At 36.8% G+C, this 21,227-nt stretch overlaps 1 protein-coding gene across 1 annotated transcript; it reads left to right on the forward strand.

Moving 5' to 3' along the window:
* The first annotated feature begins 17,448 nt into the window (after window positions 1–17,448).
* Window positions 17,449–19,832, forward strand: LOC121773830 (omega-hydroxypalmitate O-feruloyl transferase-like). Its single transcript, XM_042170750.1, has 2 exons — window positions 17,449–17,905; window positions 18,574–19,832. The coding sequence occupies exons 1-2, from the start codon at window positions 17,456–17,458 to the stop codon at window positions 19,474–19,476; spliced, it is 1,353 nt and encodes a 450-aa protein (XP_042026684.1). The 5' UTR covers window positions 17,449–17,455; the 3' UTR covers window positions 19,477–19,832.
* The last annotated feature ends 1,395 nt before the right edge of the window (window positions 19,833–21,227 follow it).

A 21,227-nucleotide genomic window follows, 5' to 3' on the forward strand; every position in this document is an offset into this window, starting at 1 on the left:
TATATATATATAGGATTGTGATCAAGATAGAACCATTCTTATATATATATATATATATATATATATATATATATATATATATCCATGGAAAAGATTTGACTAATTATATTCCTCTTTTTTAGGGTGGTGGAGAGATTTGAGATAACTACCGTAGATTTGATATTGAAGAGTGATATATATCCTTAGATTAGAATTAAGAGGATTAATTTTGGGTTCAAAGAAGGAAGAATTAAAAAGTTTTGAGCTCATGACAATTGGGTTTCAAATTGGGCTAGGAAAGAATAATTGTTTGGCTCAAAAAGTGAAATACTTCTCTCGACAAATATATAAAGGCGAAAAATTTTCAGAGGCGTAAACGACGTCCTTTCGAGAACAAAAAGGTAGAAAAAGTCAGGGTGTTACAATAACTCATGCTAATTCTGTAACTAAAAGCGTCACTCGCAAGTGTACGAGATATGTAGCACGTGGCAAGTTAAATTATTGAACCACAAAGACTAAAATGCTAGAATGAATACTATGATGCAATGTCAAACATTATTTAGACTAATGAGGGTTTTTGGGTTTTCTTAACTAAAGACAAAAAAATAAGCAAGCGAATAGAGACAATTAACTAAGCAAAGCAAGTAAAAGATGGTTTTCACACAAATTGGGAAAGGATAGGGATATGGATTCTTTAGAATGGATCAAGGGTGTCACCTACGGGTGATGCTTATCTATTGGGCCTCAATTGTAGTTAGGAAAGTCGGGATGATTGGTTAGACCCTCTCTCGGGTGCATCTAACGCGTTGGTCGACCTCTAATGTCGGAGTCTCCTCCCTACAAGTCAAAGCTGACTCCTAAGATCTACGGACTCAAGCCCTCTCTCTACCACATGCATTTCTCGATTACATGGGTTGCACGGAGTTGTTGATTACACATCTATCCTAATAATGCATTTCTCAATGGCAACAATTAAGCAAAAGATGTATCGAATTGGTAGCTAAGCAATTAGATAATAAAAGCTTAATAATCAACAAAACCAACAAAATGAAATAGATAAGCATTAAACCAAATGATCAATCCATACAATCCATCAAAACTTCACCAAATCCTAGAAGGAAATCTAGATATTCACGATCAAAGACAAAATAAAAAGAGAAACAAAGAAATCAAAGTAAAACATGGATGGAATGAAACTAAGAACACCTAATAGGTGGAAATGATGTTGGGGAGTTCCTTCAATCTCTTGAGTGGAGGGGAGCTCATTGCCTTCAAATCCTTTCAATCTCTTGATCTCTTGCTTAATTTGGTAGTGTGTGGGAGTTAGGGTTCGAGAATGAGTGAGATCCCTTTTATACTTGGAGTGAAAATTGGGCAAAAATGGCATCAGTCATCATCGCCCGGTCGGGCGATTTGTAAGTGAGAAAATGCCCGATCGGGCGTTTCCTCGGTGTCACGATCTTTGCTCCAAACTTTCGATCGGGCGTTTTGTCGGATGAAAAACGCCCGACCGGGAAAACTTTCTGTATTCCTCACAGAAATGCTCGGGCAGGCATTTTGTGTCTGAAAAAGCCTCACAGGGCGAACTCTCTGGAATCAGCCGTTTGCTACGTTTTGCCCATTTTAACTTGTTTTCACTTCAAAACTCGGACAAACTCGTTACTTCATCTAATTGGTGAATAAATGGGTAAAAAACTATAATAAACACCTTAACTCAACAAAATCATGTGTTAATCACCTCTAAAACCATCCTAAACTATGAGTTTGTCACAGATCTAATTTCTTTGAACGATTTTCTACTTCATATTCTTCATCTAACTACAAAAAACAGAGCAATGCAAACATCATGGATGGACAAGCTTTAAGAAAAAAGAGTATGCTTCGAACGAAACGCAAACACGAAATTGAAACTAGCAACGACTAGATCTACGATTCTGATCAGGAAAGCGAAATAAAACAAAATTAAGCTAAGATAAATTTCATTTTACGCTAAATAATCTAGATCCGCGAAATCAAATGCTAATAAACTAGATGCACGGAATCAAACAACTATCAATTGCAAAAATATCTAACAAAGCAAAAATAAAATGCAACATCACGAGCTCCAAGAAAAAAAATTTAATGCAAAAAGTAAAACAAGATTCAACGGTGAAAGAGAAAAATCCAATGTTGAGAACACGAGATTTAACTAAAAGAGTAGCTAACTAAGAAAACCAACGGCTAAGATGTTCAAACCACATGCATTTCTCGATTACATGGGTTGCACGGAGTTGTTGATTACACATCTATCCTAATAATGCATTTCCCAATGACAACAATTAAGCAAAAGAAGTATCGAATTGGTAGCTAAGCAATTAGATAATAAAAGCTTAATAATCAACAAAACCAACCAAATGAGATAGATAAGCATTAAACCAAATGATCAATCCATACAATCCATCAAAACTTCACCAAATCCTTGAAGGAAATCTAGATATTCACGATCAAAGACAAAATAAAAAGAGAAACAAAGAAATCAAAGTAAAACATGGATGGAAATGAAACTAAGAACACCTAATAGGTGGAAATGATGTTGGGGAGTTCCTTCAATCTCTTGAGTGGAGGGGAGCTCATTGCCTTCAAATCCTTTCAATCTCTTGATCTCTTGCTTAATTTGGTAGTGTGTGGGAGTTAGGGTTCGAGAATGAGTGAGACCCCTTTTATACTTGGAGTGAAAATTGGGCGAAAATGGCATCAGTCATCATCGCCCGGTCGGGTGATTTGTAAGTGAGAAAATGCCCGATCGGGCATTTCCTCGGTGTCACGATCTCTGCTCCAAACTTCCGATCGGGCGTTTTGTCGGATGAAAAACGCTCGACCGGTAAAACTTTCTGTATTCCTCACAGAAATGCTCGGGCAGGCATTTTGTGTCTGAAAAAGCCTCACAGGGCGAACTCTCTGGAATCAGCCGTTTGCTACGTTTTGCCCATTTTAACTTGTTTTCACTTCAAAACTCGGACAAACTCGTTACTTCATCTAATTGGTGAATAAATGGGTAAAAAACTATAATAAACACCTTAACTCAACAAAATCATGTGTTAATCACCTCTAAAACCATCCTAAACTATGAGTTTGTCACAGATCTAATTTCTTTGAACGATTTTCTACTTCATATTCTTCATCTAACTACAAAAAACAGAGCAATGCAAACATCATGGATGGACAAGCTTTAAGAAAAAAGAGTATGCTTCGAACGAAACGCAAACACGAAATTGAAACTAGCAACGACTAGATCTACGATTCTGATCAGGAAAGCGAAATAAAACAAAATTAAGCTAAGATAAATTTCATTTTACGCTAAATAATCTAGATCCGCGAAATCAAATGCTAATAAACTAGATGCACGGAATCAAACAACTATCAATTGCAAAAATATCTAACAAAGCAAAAATAAAATGCAACATCACGAGCTCCAAGAAAAAAAAATTTAATGCAAAAAGTAAAACAAGATTCAACGGTGAAAGAGAAAAATCCAATGTTGAGAACACGAGATTTAACTAAAAGAGTAGCTAACTAAGAAAACCAACGGCTAAGATGTTCAAACCACATGCATTTCTCGATTACATGGGTTGCACGGAGTTGTTGATTACACATCTATCCTAATAATGCATTTCCCAATGGCAACAATTAAGCAAAAGAAGTATCGAATTGGTAGCTAAGCAATTAGATAATAAAAGCTTAATAATCAACAAAACCAACCAAATGAGATAGATAAGCATTAAACCAAATGATCAATCCATACAATCCATCAAAACTTCACCAAATCCTTGAAGGAAATCTAGATATTCACGATCAAAGACAAAATAAAAAGCGAAACAAAGAAATCAAAGTAAAACATGGATGGAAATGAAACTAAGAACACCTAATAGGTGGAAATGATGTTGGGGAGTTCCTTCAATCTCTTGAGTGGAGGGGAGCTCATTGCCTTCAAATCCTTTCAATCTCTTGATCTCTTGCTTAATTTGGTAGTGTGTGGGAGTTAGGGTTCGAGAATGAGTGAGATCCCTTTTATACTTGGAGTGAAAATTGGGCGAAAATGGCATCAGTCATCATCGCCCGGTCGGGTGATTTGTAAGTGAGAAAATGCCCGATCGGGCGTTTCCTCGGTGTCACGATCTCTGCTCCAAACTTCCGATCGGGCGTTTTGTCGGATGAAAAACGCTCGACCGGTAAAACTTTCTATATTCCTCACAGAAATGCTCGGGCAGGCATTTTGTGTCTGAAAAAGCCTCACAGGGCGAACTCTCTGGAATCAGCCGTTTGCTACGTTTTGCCCATTTTAACTTGTTTTCACTTCAAAACTCGGACAAACTCGTTACTTCATCTAATTGGTGAATACATGGGTAAAAAACTATAATAAACACCTTAACTCAACAAAATCATGTGTTAATCACCTCTAAAACCATCCTAAACTATGAGTTTGTCACAGATCTAATTTCTTTGAACGATTTTCTACTTCATATTCTTCATCTAACTACAAAAAACAGAGCAATGCAAACATCATGGACGGACAAGCTTTAAGAAAAAAGAGTATGCTTCGAACGAAATGCAAACACGAAATTGAAACTAGCAACGACTAGATCTACGATTCTGATCAGGAAAGCGAAATAAAACAAAATTAAGCTAAGATAAATTTCATTTTACGCTAAATAATCTAGATCCGCGAAATCAAATGCTAATAAACTAGATGCACGGAATCAAACAACTATCAATTGCAAAAATATCTAACAAAGCAAAAATAAAATGCAACATCACGAGCTCCAAGAAAAAAAAATTTAATGCAAAAAGTAAAACAAGATTCAACGGTGAAAGAGAAAAATCCAATGTTGAGAACACGAGATTTAACTAAAAGAGTAGCTAACTAAGAAAACCAACGGCTAAGATGTTCAAACCACATGCATTTCTCGATTACATGGGTTGCACGGAGTTGTTGATTACACATCTATCCTAATAATGCATTTCCCAATGGCAACAATTAAGCAAAAGAAGTATCGAATTGGTAGCTAAGCAATTAGATAATAAAAGCTTAATAATCAACAAAACCAACCAAATGAGATAGATAAGCATTAAACCAAATGATCAATCCATACAATCCATCAAAACTTCACCAAATCCTTGAAGGAAATCTAGATATTCACGATCAAAGACAAAATAAAAAGAGAAACAAAGAAATCAAAGTAAAACATGGATGGAAATGAAACTAAGAACACCTAATAGGTGGAAATGATGTTGGGGAGTTCCTTCAATCTCTTGAGTGGAGGGGAGCTCATTGCCTTCAAATCCTTTCAATCTCTTGATCTCTTGCTTAATTTGGTAGTGTGTGGGAGTTAGGGTTCGAGAATGAGTGAGATCCCTTTTATACTTGGAGTGAAAATTGGGCGAAAATGGCATCAGTCATCATCGCCCGGTCGGGTGATTTGTAAGTGAGAAAATGCCCGATCGGGCGTTTCCTCGGTGTCACGATCTCTGCTCCAAACTTCCGATCGGGCGTTTTGTCGGATGAAAAACGCTCGACCGGTAAAACTTTCTGTATTCCTCACAGAAATGCTCGGGCAGGCATTTTGTGTCTGAAAAAGCCTCACAGGGCGAACTCTCTGGAATCAGCCGTTTGCTACGTTTTGCCCATTTTAACTTGTTTTCACTTCAAAACTCGGACAAACTCGTTACTTCATCTAATTGGTGAATACATGGGTAAAAAACTATAATAAACACCTTAACTCAACAAAATCATGTGTTAATCACCTCTAAAACCATCCTAAACTATGAGTTTGTCACAGATCTAATTTCTTTGAACGATTTTCTACTTCATATTCTTCATCTAACTACAAAAAACAGAGCAATGCAAACATCATGGACGGACAAGCTTTAAGAAAAAAGAGTATGCTTCGAACGAAATGCAAACACGAAATTGAAACTAGCAACGACTAGATCTACGATTCTGATCAGGAAAGCGAAATAAAACAAAATTAAGCTAAGATAAATTTCATTTTACGCTAAATAATCTAGATCCGCGAAATCAAATGCTAATAAACTAGATGCACGGAATCAAACAACTATCAATTGCAAAAATATCTAACAAAGCAAAAATAAAATGCAACATCACGAGCTCCAAGAAAAAAAAATTTAATGCAAAAAGTAAAACAAGATTCAACGGTGAAAGAGAAAAATCCAATGTTGAGAACACGAGATTTAACTAAAAGAGTAGCTAACTAAGAAAACCAACGGCTAAGATGTTCAAACCACATGCATTTCTCGATTACATGGGTTGCACGGAGTTGTTGATTACACATCTATCCTAATAATGCATTTCCCAATGGCAACAATTAAGCAAAAGAAGTATCGAATTGGTAGCTAAGCAATTAGATAATAAAAGCTTAATAATCAACAAAACCAACCAAATGAGATAGATAAGCATTAAACCAAATGATCAATCCATACAATCCATCAAAACTTCACCAAATCCTTGAAGGAAATCTAGATATTCACGATCAAAGACAAAATAAAAAGAGAAACAAAGAAATCAAAGTAAAACATGGATGGAAATGAAACTAAGAACACCTAATAGGTGGAAATGATGTTGGGGAGTTCCTTCAATCTCTTGAGTGGAGGGGAGCTCATTGCCTTCAAATCCTTTCAATCTCTTGATCTCTTGGTTAATTTGGTAGTGTGTGGGAGTTAGGGTTCGAGAATGAGTGAGATCCCTTTTATACTTGGAGTGAAAATTGGGCGAAAATGGCATCAGTCATCATCGCCCGGTCGGGTGATTTGTAAGTGAGAAAATGCCCGATCGGGCGTTTCCTCGGTGTCACGATCTCTGCTCCAAACTTCCGATCGGGCGTTTTGTCGGATGAAAAACGCTCGACCGGTAAAACTTTCTGTATTCCTCACAGAAATGCTCGGGCAGGCATTTTGTGTCTGAAAAAGCCTCACAGGGCGAACTCTCTGGAATCAGCCGTTTGCTACGTTTTGCCCATTTTAACTTGTTTTCACTTCAAAACTCGGACAAACTCGTTACTTCATCTAATTGGTGAATAAATGGGTAAAAAACTATAATAAACACCTTAACTCAACAAAATCATGTGTTAATCACCTCTAAAACCATCCTAAACTATGAGTTTGTCACAGATCTAATTTCTTTGAACGATTTTCTACTTCATATTCTTCATCTAACTACAAAAAACAGAGCAATGCAAACATCATGGATGGACAAGCTTTAAGAAAAAAGAGTATGCTTCGAACGAAACGCAAACACGAAATTGAAACTAGCAACGACTAGATCTACGATTCTGATCAGGAAAGCGAAATAAAACAAAATTAAGCTAAGATAAATTTCATTTTACGCTAAATAATCTAGATCCGCGAAATCAAATGCTAATAAACTAGATGCACGGAATCAAACAACTATCAATTGCAAAAATATCTAACAAAGCAAAAATAAAATGCAACATCACGAGCTCCAAGAAAAAAAAATTTAATGCAAAAAGTAAAACAAGATTCAACGGTGAAAGAGAAAAATCCAATGTTGAGAACACGAGATTTAACTAAAAGAGTAGCTAACTAAGAAAACCAACGGCTAAGATGTTCAAACCACATGCATTTCTCGATTACATGGGTTGCACGGAGTTGTTGATTACACATCTATCCTAATAATGCATTTCTCAATGGCAACAATTAAGCAAAAGATGTATCGAATTGGTAGCTAAGCAATTAGATAATAAAAGCTTAATAATCAACAAAACCAACCAAATGAGATAGATAAGCATTAAACCAAATGATCAATCCATACAATCCATCAAAACTTCACCAAATCCTTGAAGGAAATCTAGATATTCACGATCAAAGACAAAATAAAAAGAGAAACAAAGAAATCAGAGTAAAACATGGATGGAAATGAAACTAAGAACACCTAATAGGTGGAAATGATGTTGGGGAGTTCCTTCAATCTCTTGAGTGGAGGGGAGCTCATTGCCTTCAAATCCTTTCAATCTCTTGATCTCTTGCTTAATTTGGTAGTGTGTGGGAGTTAGGGTTCGAGAATGAGTGAGATCCCTTTTATACTTGGAGTGAAAATTGGGAGAAAATGGCATCAGTCATCATCGCCCGGTCGGGTGATTTGTAAGTGAGAAAATGCCCGATCGGGCGTTTCCTCGGTGTTACGATCTCTGCTCCAAACTTCCGATCGGGCGTTTTGTCGGATGAAAAACGCTCGACCGGTAAAACTTTAAGTATTCCTCACATAAATGCTCGGGCAGGCATTTTGTGTCTGAAAAAGCCTCACCGGGCGAACTCTCTGGAATCAGCCGTTTGCTACGTTTTGCCCATTTTAACTTGTTTTCACTTCAAAACTCGGACAAACTCGTTATTTCATCTAATTGGTGAATAAATGGGTAAAAAACTATAATAAACACCTTAATTCAACAAAATCATGTGTTAATCACCTCTAAAACTATCCTAAACTATGAGTTTGTCACAGATCTAATTTCTTTGAACGATTTTCTACTTCATATTCTTCATCTAACTACACAAAACAGAGCAATGCAAACATCATGGATGGACAAGCTTTAAGAAAAAAGAGTATGCTTCGAACGAAACGCAAACACGAAATTGAAACTAGCAACGACTAGATCTACGATATCTGATCAGGAAAGCGAAATAAAACAAAATTAAGCTAAGATAAATTTCATTTTACGCTAAATAATCTAGATCCGCGAAATCAAATGCTAATAAACTAGATGCACATAATCAAACAACTATCAATTGCAAAAATATCTAACAAAGCAAAAATAAAATGCAACATCACGAGCTCCAAGAAAAAAAATTTTAATGCAAAAAGTAAAACAAGATTCAACGGTGAAAGAGAAAAATCCAATGTTGAAAACACGAGATTTAACTAAAAGAGTAGCTAAGTAAGAAAACCAACTGCTAAGATGTTCAAACCACATGAATTTCTCGATTACATAGGTTACACGGAGTTGTTGATTACACATCTATCCTAATAATGCATTTCTCAATGGCAACAGTTAAGCAAAAGATGTATCGAATTGGTAGCTAAGCAATTAGATAATAAAAGCTAAATAATCAACAAAACCAACCAAATGAGATAGATAAGCATTAAACCAAATGATCAATCCATACAATCCATCAAAACTTCACCAAATACTTGAAGGAAATATAGATATTCACGATCAAAGACAAAATAAAAAGAGAAACAAAGAAATCAAAGTAAAACATGGATGGAAATGAAACTAAGAACACCTAATAGGTGGAAATGATGTTGGGGAGTTCCTTCAATCTCTTGAGTGAAGGAGAGCTCATTGCCTTCAAATCCTTTCAATCTCTTGATCGCTTGCTTAATTTGGTAGTGTGTGGGAGTTAGGGTTCGAGAATGAGTGAGATCCCTTTTATACTTGGAGTGAAAATTGGGCGAAAATGGCATCAGTCATCATCGTCCGGTCGGGCGATTTGTAAGTGAGAAAATGCCCGATCAGGCGTTTCCTCGGTGTCACGATCTCTGCTCCAAACTTCCGATCGGGCATTTTGTCGGATGAAAAACGCCCGACCGGGAAAACTTTCTGTATTCCTCACCGAAATGCTCGGGCAGGCGTTTTGTGTCTGAAAAAGCCTCACCGGGCGAACTCTCTGGAATCAGCCGTTTGCTACGTTTTGCCCATTTTAACTTGTTTTCACTTCGAAACTCGGGCAAACTCGTTACTTCATCTAATTGGTGAATAAATGGGTAAAAAACTATAATAAACACCTTAATTCAACAAAATCATGTGTTAATCACCTCTAAAACCATCCTAAACTATGAGTTTGTCACAGATCTAATTTCTTTGAATGATTTTCTACTTCATATTCTTCATCTAACTACACAAAACAGAGCAATGCAAACATCATGGATGGACAAGCTTTAAGAAAAAAGAGTATGCTTCGAACGAAACGCAAACACGAAATTGAAACTAGCAACGACTAGATCTACGATATCTGATCAGGAAAGCGAAATAAAACAAAATTAAGCTAAGATAAATTTCATTTTACGCTAAATAATCTAGATCCGCGAAATCAAATGCTAATAAACTAGATGCACATAATCAAACAACTATCAATTGCAAAAATATCTAACAAAGCAAAAATAAAATGCAACATCACGAGCTCCAAGAAAAAAAATTTTAATGCAAAAAGTAAAACAAGATTCAACGGTGAAAGAGAAAAATCCAATGTTGAAAACACGAGATTTAACTAAAAGAGTAGCTAAGTAAGAAAACCAACTGCTAAGATGTTCAAACCACATGCATTTCTCGATTACATAGGTTGCACGGAGTTGTTGATTACATATCTATCCTAATAATGCATTTCTCAATGGCAACAATTAAGCAAAAGATGTATCGAATTGGTAGCTAAGCAATTAGATAATAAAAGCTAAATAATCAACAAAACCAACCAAATGAGATAGATAAGCATTAAACCAAATGATCAATCCATACAATCCATCAAAACTTCACCAAATACTTGAAGGAAATATAGATATTCACGATCAAAGACAAAATAAAAAGAGAAACAAAGAAATCAAAGTAAAACATGGATGGAAATGAAACTAAGAACACCTAATAGGTGGAAATGATGTTGGGGAGTTCCTTCAATCTCTTGAGTGAAGGGGAGCTCATTGCCTTCAAATCCTTTCAATCTCTTGATCGCTTGCTTAATTTGGTAGTGTGTGGGAGTTAGGGTTCAAGAATGAGTGAGATCCCTTTTATACTTGGAGTGAAAATTATGCGAAAATGGCATCAGTCATCATCGTCCGGTCGGGCGATTTGTAAGTGAGAAAATGCCCGATCAGGCGTTTCCTCGGTGTCACGATCTCTGCTCCAAACTTCCGATCGGGCGTTTTGTCGGATGAAAAACGCCCGGCCGGGAAAACTTTCTGTATTCCTCACCGAAATGCTCGGGCAGGCGTTTTGTGTCTGAAAAAGCCTCACCGGGCGAACTCTCTGGAATCAGCCGTTTGCTACGTTTTGCCCATTTTAACTTGTTTTCACTTCGAAACTCGGACAAACTCGTTACTTCATCTAATTGGTGAATAAATGGGTAAAAAACTATAATAAACACCTTAATTCAACAAAATCATGTGTTAAGCACCTCTAAAACCATCCTAAACTATGAGTTTGTCATAGATCTAATTTCTTTGAACGATTTTCTACTTCATATTCTTCATCTAACTACAAAAAACAGAGCAATGCAAACATCATGGATGGACAAGCTTTAAGAAAAAAGAGTATGCTTCGAACGAAACGCAAACACGAAATTGAAACTAGCAACGACTAGATCTACGATTCTGATCAGGAAAGCGAAATAAAACAAAATTAAGCTAAGATAAATTTCATTTTACGCTAAATAATCTAGATCCGCGAAATCAAATGCTAATAAACTAGATGCACGGAATCAAACAACTATCAATTGCAAAAATATCTAACAAAGCAAAAATAAAATGCAACATCACGAGCTCCAAGAAAAAAAAATTTAATGCAAAAAGTAAAACAAGATTCAACGGTGAAAGAGAAAAATCCAATGTTGAGAACACGAGATTTAACTAAAAGAGTAGCTAACTAAGAAAACCAACGGCTAAGATGTTCAAACCACATGCATTTCTCGATTACATGGGTTGCACGGAGTTGTTGATTACACATCTATCCTAATAATGCATTTCTCAATGGCAACAATTAAGCAAAAGATGTATCGAATTGGTAGCTAAGCAATTAGATAATAAAAGCTTAATAATCAACAAAACCAACCAAATGAGATAGATAAGCATTAAACCAAATGATCAATCCATACAATCCATCAAAACTTCACCAAATCCTTGAAGGAAATCTAGATATTCACGATCAAAGACAAAATAAAAAGAGAAACAAAGAAATCAGAGTAAAACATGGATGGAAATGAAACTAAGAACACCTAATAGGTGGAAATGATGTTGGGGAGTTCCTTCAATCTCTTGAGTGGAGGGGAGCTCATTGCCTTCAAATCCTTTCAATCTCTTGATCGCTTGCTTAATTTGGTAGTGTGTGGGAGTTAGGGTTCAAGAATGAGTGAGATCCCTTTTATACTTGGAGTGAAAATTAGGCGAAAATGGCATCAGTCATCATCGTCCGGTCGGGCGATTTGTAAGTGAGAAAATGCCCGATCAGGCGTTTCCTCGGTGTCACGATCTCTGCTCCAAACTTCCGATCGGGCGTTTTGTCGGATGAAAAACGCCCGGCCGGGAAAACTTTCTGTATTCCTCACCGAAATGCTCGGGCAGGCGTTTTGTGTCTGAAAAAGCCTCACCGGGCGAACTCTCTGGAATCAGCCGTTTGCTACGTTTTGCCCATTTTAACTTGTTTTCACTTCGAAACTCGGACAAACTCGTTACTTCATCTAATTGGTGAATAAATGGGTAAAAAACTATAATAAACACCTTAATTCAACAAAATCATGTGTTAATCACCTCTAAAACCATCATAAACTATGAGTTTGTCACAGATCTAATTTCTTTGAACGATTTTCTACTTCATATTCTTCATCTAACTACACAAAACAGAGCATTGCAAACATCATGGATGGACAAGCTTTAAGAAAAAAGAGTATGCTTCGAACGAAACACAAACACGAAATTGAAACTAGCAACGACTAGATCTACGCCATCTGATCAGGAAAGCGAAATAAAACAAAATTAAGCTAAGATAAATTTCATTTTAGGCTAAATAATCTAGATCCGCGAAATCAAATGCTAATAAACTAGATGCACGGAGTCAAACAACTATCAATTGCAAAAATATCTAACAAAGTAAAAATAAAATGCAACATCACGAGCTCCAAGAAAAAAAAATTTAATGCAAAAAGTAAAACAAGATTCAACGGTGAAAGAGAAAAATCCAATGTTGAGAACACGAGATTTAACTAAAAGAGTAGCTAACTAAGAAAACCAACAGCTAAGATGTTCAAACACTTGAGTAATAAACAGAAATACGCAAAAATATAAATTAAACGATTGTATCTTCACTCTTAAGAGTGGCGGAACGACGAACTAAGCTATGGAACGGTTGGAAATGGCGGAACTAAAGCACTCCTCCCTCCGAGCTAGGAGGTAGAGAGCAAATCTGAAGTGTGGAGTGAGATAAGAGATCTGGTGTTGAAGGAATTGAAGGAACTACCTGTTGAGACGCCTTGGAACTAACCCCGAGTATCTAAATTGTAGGGGTGGACTCCTTCTTTGTTAAGCTTCTCTATTTATACGATAACTCCTAGCTCCAATCCGCAGGGCACCTTTCTTCTGATTAGACATTTGTATCCTTGTAGCAAAGAGTTATCTTCTTATTCTCTCTCTCTCTCTCTTCTCGTAGACCTTGCAACGTCAGCTCCTTATGATCATCCCTGTACACTCTAATTTTTCCTCATCGGCATCTACTTGGCCAATTTGTACCATCTAACTGATCTAGCGGCCATCCTGCACATTTAAACTCACGGTTTGTGCATTATCTTTCCAAAAACATGTAAAAGCACTCAAAAGCCAATGCACGAAATGAGACTAATCACTCGCGACTTCTCAACATGACATCTTTGTAATCAACCACAAATGTTCTTATCTATTCTCAAACTCGTATTCTGATATTTGTGTGGGACATTAAAAGTTCTAGTACTTGACTAGAACTAGAGACATAGGTTCTGTTCTTATATGAGCTGAAAATTTTAGATATTCATGTGTAAGAATTTTTAAAATCCTCCGTTAGGAGGCTAGGGTTTCCGATGCGTTCTAAAAGATGGATTTTGTCTCAGGTTTAGTCTATTATCTATGGAACTATAATAAGAAAGACCAGGAATCCAAAGAGGTTGAACTAGGACAATCTTGTTGGACTTTTATTAATTATACTGAGTTTCCAATTTAATCCTTATTCAAGCAAAACATTATTTCAGCCACTACAATAAACAATGTACTATTGATTGTCAGACCAATCTCTACGAATAATTTGCGTTTCCTCTTTAACTAAATTATTTCTCGTGTTTTAAGATATAAATATTTATTAATTAATACTCCCTCCGTTCTACAAAGATTGTCTCATTTTTCTATTTCTGTCCGTCCCACAAAATTTGTATCATTTCACTTTTTACCATTTTTTGTAATGGACCCCATATTCTACTAACTCATTCCTACTCACACTTTATTATAAAACTAATATATAAAAGTAGGACTCACATTCCACTAACTTTTTCAACTCTTTTTACATTACATTTCTTAAAACCCGTGCCCGGTCAAAGTGAGACAATCTTTGTGGGACGGAGGGAGTATAAGTTTGTTATTAGACTTTAATCATTAACATCTTATCCAGGAGTGGTCTAATTCAATAACATTATTCATCTTTATGGAATAAACTTTAACTAGTCAGATTTCTGAATAATTTTTTTGTTCTGAACGACTCTTGAAGATATTATCAAATCTGGCTCTCTGACACATGATTCAATGCAATAAAAATCCTAGCAACACTAGATATTATCACCAATGCACAATATATCAGAAATCAAGGATTATTAGAAACCCCCACCTTCTGATAAATCATAACAATGCATAATTGATATTGTATGCTCAATATTATAAGTATTATATACAAAGATTGAGATAACAATCAGTGAGACATCATCTTTCAGTAAATAGCAAGAATTAATTTCTTCAACGTTAGAGCTGTTCAATGCTAAACCACACCAGTGTCGTTAGTCTCCAAAGGTAAAGAAACTTTTAAACTGACAGTATAAATTTCATGATAGTTAATCAAAACCTATCTTGGTTGTGAAATACTATTGTATTACTTATACAAAGAACCAACTAGTCACTTACTATGATAACTTGTTCTACCTAGTCTACAATGCAGAAGACTTAAACTCTTGTTTTGCTTTAAGAAAACATTTCCACATTAATGAATAAGCAAATGCAATGTAATAAAATTGCATGTTCTCTGATAAGACTCGTTTCATGCATTGGTTATTAGGTGAATTTACATACTTTCGGGGAGATAATGTGCAAAATTTGAGTTTAGGTGTGCCGGTAGCTGTTGGGCCGAGTAGATCATACAAATTGACCAAGTAGATGCAGATTGAACAGAAATGGAGTAAAAATTGCTGAAAGCCGCCAGATTGACCAAGGAGAATTTTCAGAAGAAGCAGGCAGAGCGATGAGTAGGACAAAGGAAAGGAACTCGAGGATACTATTATTTTAAGGGCACAAATGTCAAATCATGGAAGACATACCCTAGGGATTTGGACCTCAAGCCTCCCTATATAAAGGGACCAATATTGAAGAATGAAGCAACTTTTCTTTTAGCTTACTACGTAGAGTTCGTAGCCAAGATCCACTCCAACTCCAATTCCAAGCTCTCTGGCTCCACACTTGGAGGGGGGGGGGAATCCTAGTTCCAGTTTTTCTAGTCTGTAATCATGGTTCCACCGCTCCGAGGAGCGAAGAAACAATCTTTATTTTCTATTTTAGTTTTTTAACTTTCATGCTTTGAGAAGTTTTTGTGGTTTCGAACATCTTAGCTTGATAATCTCGTTGTTATTTCATTGTTGAAGTTGAATCTTGTCTTTTGGAGTTTTGAATCCAGTTTATTTTCTGAAGTTATGGAAGTTTTTGTTGGTGTTTCTGTTGGATCTTGTAATGTTCAGTTTTGGTTATGTTTCGTTGGATATTTTTTGCAATTGGTAGTTGTTTAGGACCTCTAGATCTAGCTCATGTTGATGTTTTTTGTTTGATCTCATGATGTTGCGTTCAGTTCATGCTTGTTGGATACTTTTCGCAATTGGTAGTGTTAGAATCTCTTAGATCTAGCTTGTTAACGTTTGATTTTTGTAGATCCATGTTAGTTAGTGTTTGATCTCATAGATCTTGTATGTTCTGTTTTGGAAATTGCATGATTATGGCTTATTGTTGTTTGTTCGTCGTTCTAGTTGGTCAGTTAGCGTAGATCCAGTAGTTCATAGCTTAAATTTCTCATTTACATCTTGTTCGAAGCATGCTCTGTTTCCTTCGTGTTCAATCATCAAATGTTCTGTTTCTGCTCAGTTCTTACTTGGTAATTTGAAGAAGATGAAGTAGGTGGTAGTTAGAATTCAGATCTGAAAATGCTTTTTGCTTTTGCTTTTACAGCTTTTCTGCCAAACCAATTAGTTTAGGAAATATGGTCTTCACTTCACTTTTACACTTTGTCTGCCTATTTTAGGAAAGTTCCAGCATGATCTTGTAGTTGCAGGTGCTCTTGATTGTTTAATCCTAGATTTAAATGTTTGTTTCAAGTTTAGTTGTCCATGCATGTGTCGTATGTAGCCTGTCTAGTTGACCAGTTAGGTAGAGCCAATACACCTTAGTCAAGTAGATTCTTAACCCACTATGTTGCGGGCAGCAACCAAAATCCTCCCAAAATGTCCTTAACACATGCTTTTCGCCTCCATCCTTGTGAGATTCGATCCTTACTTTCCTACACTAATTAATAGTATTTGTGGGTTAAGGCTTTGAAAGTAGCTTCGGATTGCGCATCCAACGGCACTGGATAGGTCCATCGAATCTGTCTGATCAGTTTGGTATAGTCGTCTGCTTGACCAGTCTGCGATCAATATATTCTATTATCATTTTCAGCACGTGATTTCAAGTAATTTCATTCTCGCAACTAATAAAAGTGAATTTAGAGTTTTCCAGATACAAGTTATTCAAAAAATGACTCAACTATGAGGGAACGGAGGGAGTATCAAACTATAAATATGTATATAATGTATAAATTTCATCATAATAAAGATCTAAATAAATTGGAATCTGGTATATTATTATACCAATTTTAAAATTTATGTTCAATTCATAAAATAATTAATAATTAATTTTTTTTGCATTGAGAGGCTAATATTCTTTCTTTTTTTGGTCTGACCACATGTGTTTCGAACCGGATTAATCCTGCTCGACCGGGTGTGTAGATTAAGGCCGAAAGTCTCCAGCGGATGGTGGAGTTTGAACCCGTGTCCTCAAGGTCACCACAGCTCCGCACTGCCAGAGGCCAATATTCTTTGAACTAAATACTACTTTAGTTTTCAAATTCATAATGAAACATATAGATACCACGAAATTCCAATATAAATTCATAATGGAGCGGTGGGAGTATAAATTCATTTGACGACGCAGTGCAATAAAAAGAAATGAGCATTTCATGCCTCTACATTTTCGATTCACGAACTCATTTCCACTACAATATTGTTCTCCATTTCAGCCAATAAAACACCACAAAAACCTCGTTCATACTCTTCTCGCCCGCCCATCAACACATTACTCTTATTTCCAACAAAATCTCTCTCTCACTCACACACACAAGCACCCTATATATAAATTCAGACGTCCAACCCTACATCATGCAAACCATTACTTTTCAGTATGGCTAACAACATCATCTCTTTGATAGATGAAGATGTAGTGAAACAAGAGGCAATTTCACTCTTCTCACCACGCAATCCGACCCCAATTGAGACGATCTTCCTATCGAATATCGACCAGGCAGTAACTTTTCCAGTGGAAACCGTCTTCTTCTATGAAACTCCGCCATGTTCATCCACTGCTGGAGTTGCTGAAATGGTGAGAAAAGCTGTGGAGAATGTGTTGCTCATCCCATACTATTTCATGGCCGGGAGGCTGAGCTTCAACGACGAGAGCAAGAGGCTAGAAATCGTCTGCAACAACGCGGGAGTCTTGTTTGTGAGCGCAGAATCAAGATTCTCTCTCGAGGATCTTGGCGACCTCTCTCATCCCAACCCAACCTTCCATCGCTTCGTTCATCGACCTGGCCTTTATAAAAGCCTACCGGAAACTGCAATTTTCACTGCTCAGGCAAGCTTAATTCACTTTCACTTCATTATAAATCGACTATACATGGAGATCCACTGGTAGTGTTATTTTAATTTAGAGTAGTACTCCCTCCGTCCCTTAAGTTTTGTCACATTTTTTTCATTTTTGTTCGTTCCCACAAAATTTGTCTCATTACACTTTTCACCATTTTTTATAGTGGACTAACTCATTCCAACTCATATTTTATTATAAAACTATAAAAAAATAGGACCCACTCTCCACTAACTTTTTCAACTCACTTTCCATTATATTTCTTAAAACCCGTGTCCGGTCAAAGTATGACAAAATTTATGGGGCGGAGGAAGTAGTACTATTTTTCTCTTTACAAAATAAGTAATAAACTTTTGAAAATGTCCAATTTAAAAATTTCGAAAGATTTTCAGTCTGAATCACACATGAAACAATGTCGTTTGATACCCTAATTCTTGAATTCAACATTGAATAATGTGTCTAATAGGATAAGATATGCCTTGTAGAACTGTTAGGTTTAAAGAATAACCCGTCGTGGGATTAATCTTAATGTTTGTGATTACTAAAGTTTGTGGAAAATATCAAAATTCGGCCAAAGTTTACAATTATTTACACTTGGATATTACAATAATTGTAATATCCGAGTGTAAATAATGATACATTTTGGTTTTGGAGCGCAGGTGACAAAATTTGCATGCGGTGGATTCGCACTAGGGTTTGTCACAAACCACGCAATTCTGGATGGGAAATCAGCGAGCCAAATGTTCCAAGATCTTGGCTCAATCTGCAGAGGAGATGCAGAAGAAATAAGAAAGAAATCAATCAACAACGAGCGCAGTTGCATCAAATCAAGAACACCACCCCAAATCGATTTCCCACACAAGGAATACATCCAGCTCGGCAAAACATCATCTCTAGCTTCATCTTTCACCTCCCAAGCGCGTAACTCGCCATCTCCATTAATATTCTCCGACAAGTACACCCACCGAGTGCTGCGCTTCACCTCCGAGATGCTCAAGCTGCTCAAGGACAAGGCTGGGATCAAGTGCTCGACGTTCGAGGCCATCGTGGCCCACATATGGCGGGCGAGGACTAGGGCTTACTTCAACGACGGTGATCGGGATCGGGAATCGATGGTCCTCTTCGCGGTGGATGTGAGGGAGAGGGCGTCGCCGCCGCTGCCTGGGAGTTTCGCGGGGAACGCGGTGATCACGGCGTTTGCAAGCGCGAGGGTGAGGGATTTGGTGGGGAGACCGGCGTGGTTCGGGGTGGAGATGGTGAGGAGAGGGAGGGAGAGGGTGACGCCGGAGTATATAAGGTCGGTGATCGACTGGCTGGAGGTGTATAAAGGGATTCCGGCGACGGGGGGCGGTGGATTCTATGTGTCGGCGTGGTGGAAGCTGCCGTTTGGGGAGGTGGATATAGGGTTTGGGAGGCCGAAGCATGCGGGGCCGGTTGTGAGTGGGAATGATGAGTTTGTGGTGCTGTTGGGACAAGGACAAGATGGTCAAGGGATTAATGTGTGGATTGGGTTGGACAAGGACAAGATGGACACCTTTCTCTCATGTGTTTATCAGATTTAGTTTATGAATCTATCGTTTTAGTAAACTTATTAAATAATGTGCCCTTTAACATAGATTCCTAATGCTACAAATCTAGAGTATTTTATATTTCATGATCAAACAAATTCAACTCTGTGGGAACTTCCCCATCTTCTTTGATCAACTGTGAATAATTTATGCAGGTCGTCTGTGATGCTAAAAAAGCAATGTCTTCTGTTCAAGTATAGTACGGGGAAATGGGTATTTTCATATGTTACAATTTTCATTGTATGGTACTTCCTAGTCCCGGCCTAAGTGAGACATTTTTTTTTTGGTATGTCTCAATCTAAGTGAAACGTTTCTTCTTTGGGCAATAGTTAACTCAGTCTTTTTATCTCTCTTACTTTTTCATCCCTCCTACTTTATTCTTCTTTTCTCTTTCTTATTTTATTTTCACTTTTACTTTATTATCTCTTTCTCTTTCTCTTTCTTACTTTATTCTTTCTCTTACTTTATTATTAATAATTTAATCAACTAAACACCACTATTTAAATTCCTGTGCCAAAATAGAAACGTTTCAATTACGCTGAGACAAAGTGATATAGTGTTAGCTTTTATATATACTCTCTCTGTCCCATTAGAAATGAAACGTTTTCTTTTTTGGGTTGTTCTATTAAAAATAAAACGTTTCTTAAAATAGAAACTACATCATCTCTATTTTTCATCTCTCTTACTTTATGCTCTCAATAACTTACAAAACAACAATATATAAAATGCTGTATCAAAAAATAAATTTTTTATTTCTAATGAGACCAATGAAATATATGATTTGTCTTTTGAATAAGAGATATTGATCGTATAATAAACTTTAGCAAAAGTTTAGTATTTCTACACTTTTAGTCATAAAAATCATCAAACTTAGATTATTGTGCAATTTTCCCACAATGTCATTTTCTTGGTCAAATCAAGAACGGTGTGCCAAATCTAAGCTTACGTGACAATCCAACAAATTCATGCGCATGATTAAGGAAATGACATGGCTTTCTTTCTTCTTCATTTTAAGTAAGACATATCTGGGAAAGAAATCAATGAGATTTGTAATTGATTATGTGAATAATTTACCGTATATTAGGCTAGCAAATTAGTGTAAATCTTTACCTTAATTATTGTATTCTTAAGCCTATTTAAAGGCGTGTAAACATTGGAGAACATAAGTTGAATGAGAATGATAATTCAACATGGCATCAGAGTAAGGCTCAGAAAATCATCATAGCCCCAAACAAATACAGTTCTCAGCTATTAAACCATGGCAGGCGACGAGATCAAACCAAGAACCACAGACGACTCCAAGTTGAAAGTGAGCAAGAGTGTTACCGTTGCAGTCAGGCTCAACGGAACGAATTATCCGCTATGGGCCCGACTAATGAAAATCCAGATCGGAAGTAGAAGGGTGTTCAAACACATCACTGGCAAACCACCACCCACAAAAACAGAGGCGGCCGAATACACCGACTGGGAGGAAACAGACTTAATCGTTTTCTCATGGATATTAGATAACATCAAACCTAATATCATGATCGACATCTCCCATCATCAAACTGCCTAAGCTTTGTGGGAAAGCTTGGCCGTGACTTTCGAAAGCTCCTCCGATCCCTACCTGCTGTACAACCTAGAGGAGAAAACAGGACAAATCACAGAAGGAGAACAAGATATCGAAACATATTGGCGACACTTACACACTTACACGAGACATGGATTGATGTGGATCGATGCCAACATCAACCCGTCGACTC

This window comes from Salvia splendens, chromosome 17 (genome assembly GCF_004379255.2).
Source record: "Salvia splendens isolate huo1 chromosome 17, SspV2, whole genome shotgun sequence".
Lineage (NCBI taxonomy): Eukaryota > Viridiplantae > Streptophyta > Magnoliopsida > Lamiales > Lamiaceae > Salvia > Salvia splendens.